Here is a 3724-nt window from a genome sequence, read left to right as displayed (position 1 = left end):
CATCGGCGACGTAACCGCTGAGACACGACTCGTCTGTCGCATCCCAGTGGCACTGCTGAGTCTCGATGCAAACCGCAGGCTTCAGCGTTGGTTCCAAGTAGGAGGAGTCGATGGAGGCACACATGCCTGATTCCCCACGCGGCTCCACGCCAAGCCGACGCTGCGGCTTGACGACGTTTCCGTGAACGCAGGGGATGACACACCAGAAATAGAGAAGCGTCAGGAGGCCCAGTCGCCTAGTTAGGCTGTCTGTGACGCTACGAATGGTGCAGGTGGGGTTTCCTTGGCACATCTGAGCTATAAGGCTGTTTTAGGCATTGCGTGTGGGGCATCAGTCTGCGTGTCGCGAATTACTAACGCGGGTCACATTACAGGACTGACACAGGGCAGTTGTGCTGTGTTCTGGCTTTCTTGTAAGAGCTGAATTCAACCAATATTTCTCCCAATCCAATTAATCGCATATGAACCTGTAGGTCTGACAATCTGACGTGGGATGACTCTTTTCAGAACCCGCTCCCCTGATACATTTTTAGAATACGGTCCACAAGAACAGGAACAGCACGTCAAAGCCGTTGAGACTGGAGCTGCAAGTGAGCGCATCGAGTGGCAGCCAGCCTCCTACGGGTCCCCGCGCCCATGCCAGCCGCGAGTACAGAGACCCGCGTGCACTAACGAACCTCGAGGTCTTGCTACCCGCGTGCCTCGATCACTGCAAACGACGATTACCACGCGTTACCCCCACAGACAGCTGCAGGCCGTAGCACCCGCTCCCGCCCTTCCGGTGGCGGTTGGACCGCCGGTCCTTCCGCAAATGGTACTGTCGGGCACGCAGCTCGTCCTGGGAATGGGCTTGGTTTTCCTTTTTGTGTGGAGCGCCATGAAGTTCACGGCCTGGAAGCAAGCTCGCAAGGCTCGTCGCGCGTCGCGACTTCTGCTTGGAGAGGACAACAGTATCTCCGTTTTGGAAAACTTCAGAGATGGCCTTCGTCGGTGGCGTAGGCGTCGTTGCGAGGCGCAACTCAACGCCAGTGCCAACAGGAGTCCAGCGCAAAAGGAGACAGCCGCCTCAGCCACGACTCAGGTGTTTTCCAAGGAGTGGGATTTAGACTCGGAGCTGGCAGCGGATCCGCTGAGCGAGGTGTCGGACGTGCTTGACCTGGAGTCTCGGACGTGCACGGACGGAGAGCAGGTTTCTGAGTTCAGTGTGGATATTTCCGCAGGAACGGACCGCATTTATGAGGCTTCGGACGTGTCGGAGGAGGTTGCTGTTGAGTGCCACTCTGAGTGCTCTGATGTATACACTCAGCTGGTAGGTCGCCTTGAGTGCCGCTCTGAAAGCTCTGAAAGCTCCGAACGCACTGAACGCACTGGACGCACTGAACGCTCTGAACTGTACACCCAGCCTGAGCTGGCAGATTTTCCTGTCTCGTCCTCGAGAGTAAACATTGACACTGTGGTAGGTGTCGATGCTACTCTCGAGTTTTCTCGAACGACCACGTGTCGAGTCGTCGCTGATGCTGTGGTAGGTATCAGCGCCGCTATTGAGAGCTCTGAGTCTGGAACTTCTCCTGTGGTAGGCATCAGTGTCGTCGACACCCCTACAAGTCAAGCAGACAGTGCTAACTGTGTCCTTGACACCTCCACCACATCTCTGACAGAGCCTCTCGTGTCGGCGAGTGCTATTCAGACTAATGAAGTGGGGCTTTATGAACCGGTGGATGCCGGAATGGAGGCGCCTGAGCCCCGTGAAGATGGCTGCTCCGAAGCCCCAGGACACTTCGACGCAGCTCTCTCGAGCTCCCAGCAGTTTGGTGCCCAATCTCCACTTGCCTCCGGAAAAAGCTTCCGTTCACAGCTTCAGGCAGCCGTCAGCGTCTTCCCAGAGCTCACCCCTGAGGGACAGTACGCTCACGATTTGGCGCGACTCTACATGACTCGCTGTGAGCAACAAGCAGCAACGATCGACTTCTTGGCCCGCATGCTGCTGCAACAGCAGCAGCCCGCCAGTGGTTTCAGTCCGATTGGGATGTTTTCTGGCCACAGTTCAGATGACCATCAGGTCTCAGTAGGTGCGCCATGGAACCACGCTGCGGATTTGCGTGAGACCCCCCTTGAAACTCCTGCTGACCATCAGGTCTCCGCAGGTGCACCATGCAACCACGCTGCCGATTTGCGACTCCTTGAAACTCCTGCTGAATCCAACAAGTCAACGAACACTTGTGCCTTCATACGCAATCCTGAGCCTCGCCTAAAGACGCCGGCCGAGCAGACTGAGATGCTGAAGAAGCGCAAGCGAAGGGGGCGAACACGGTTGGTCGTGGACAAGTAACTCTTGTGCAGAGCTACAAAAACTGACTTGGCCCGCGTGTTACTGCAACAGCAGCAGCCCGCCAGTGGTTTCAGTCCGATTGGGATGTTTTCTGGCCACAGTTCAGATGACCATCAGATCACCATGGAACCACGCTGCGGATTTGTGACCCCTTGAAACTCCTGCTTAACCTAACAAGTCAACGAACGTAAGCACTAAAAACTCCGCATGAGTCAGTCAGCAACGTTGCGCATCGCCGACAGGTGAACTCCGAACTCGCGGATGGGTGGTGTGGGATGACAGGGTGTTGTGTCCCCACAGCGATGTTGCGACCTCACCACGATATAACAAAATATCGTAACGATGTGTAAGACAGGGTGTTCTTCGACGAAGTCCAACAATGGCAACCGTGTTACGTCTTCTCTGGGGATCGTGACGCTGATGTACTTCTTTCTCCTGACCCCTTGTGTACACGGTAACGTTGCTGAACTACAGCACTCCAACATTCGCGTCGCCAACTGCATTGAAAACGCTGTTGGTCGTGCATTGTTCGGCGAGGTCACAGAGGTTTGCACAGCGATTAACGCCTCCAATATGGAGAGCACTGTCAAGCAAGCCATCTGTGGAGAGACCAACCAGTGTCACTGGGACACTACTTCTACCGCGTGTGTCAGCGGTGCTGATTCGGTCCCTCATGACTACACTGACGAGCAGAAGACAGCGTTCTGCGGGGCCATCGCTTCGAACGACATGGAAATTACCTTTCAGGAAAACACATGCGGTCTGCTCGAGTACTGTTCGTGGACTCCCCATGGCGATCATGGCCACTGTGACTTTGTGTCCGTCTGCGACGCCCTCAACGCCTCCAATATGGAGAGTGGGTTGAAGGAAGGAGTGTGTGGAGAGACCAACCAGTGTCACTGGGATGCTACCTCTAGCACATGTGTCATCGGCGCTGCGTCGGTCCCATACAACTACACCGACGAAGTAAAGGCAGCGTTCTGCGGGGCCGTCGCTTCCAACGACATGACCATGTACTTCAAGGGAGATGCATGCCAGGCTCTTGGGTACTGTTCGTGGACTCCTCATGGCGATCATGGTCACTGTGACTTCGTGTCCGTCTGCGACGCTCTCAACGCCTCCATTATAGAGAGCGCGTTGAAGGAAGGTGTCTGTGGAGAGACCAACCAGTGTCACTGGGATGCTACTTCCACCACGTGTGCCAGCGGTGCTGATTCGGTTCGTCATAACTACACTGACGATCAGAAGACAGCGTTCTGCGGGGCCATCGCTTCCAACGACATGACCATGTACTTCAAGGGAGATGCATGCCAGGCTCTTGGGTATTGTTCGTGGACTCCTCACGGCGATCATGGTCACTGTGACTTCGTGTCCGTCTGCGACGCCCTCAACGCC

At 55.6% G+C, this 3724-nt stretch overlaps 2 protein-coding genes across 3 annotated transcripts; both read left to right on the top strand.

Moving 5' to 3' along the window:
- Positions 1-493: 493 nt before the first annotated feature.
- On the top strand, positions 494-2329 carry KVP17_003823 (uncharacterized protein; the record flags this gene model as incomplete). Its single annotated transcript, XM_068521480.1, has 1 exon — positions 494-2329. The coding sequence occupies one exon, from the start codon at positions 494-496 to the stop codon at positions 2327-2329; it is 1836 nt and encodes a 611-aa protein (XP_068376689.1).
- A 342-nt stretch (positions 2330-2671) lies between these two features.
- On the top strand, positions 2672-3724 carry KVP17_003824 (uncharacterized protein; the record flags this gene model as incomplete). Of its 2 annotated transcripts, XM_068521482.1 has the most annotated exon segments (2): positions 2672-3618; positions 3633-3693. In XM_068521482.1, 2 exon segments carry the CDS (start codon positions 2672-2674, stop codon positions 3691-3693), a joined length of 1008 nt encoding a protein of 335 aa, XP_068376691.1.

The sequence above is a fragment of a genome (genome assembly GCF_019968985.1).
Source record: "MAG: Porospora cf. gigantea B chromosome Unknown PgB_NODE_2301_length_3724_cov_251.638, whole genome shotgun sequence".
Lineage (NCBI taxonomy): Eukaryota > Apicomplexa > Conoidasida > Eugregarinorida > Porosporidae > Porospora > Porospora cf. gigantea B.
Note: the sequence above shows the minus strand (reverse complement) of the source record. Positions and strands in the feature narration are given on the sequence as shown.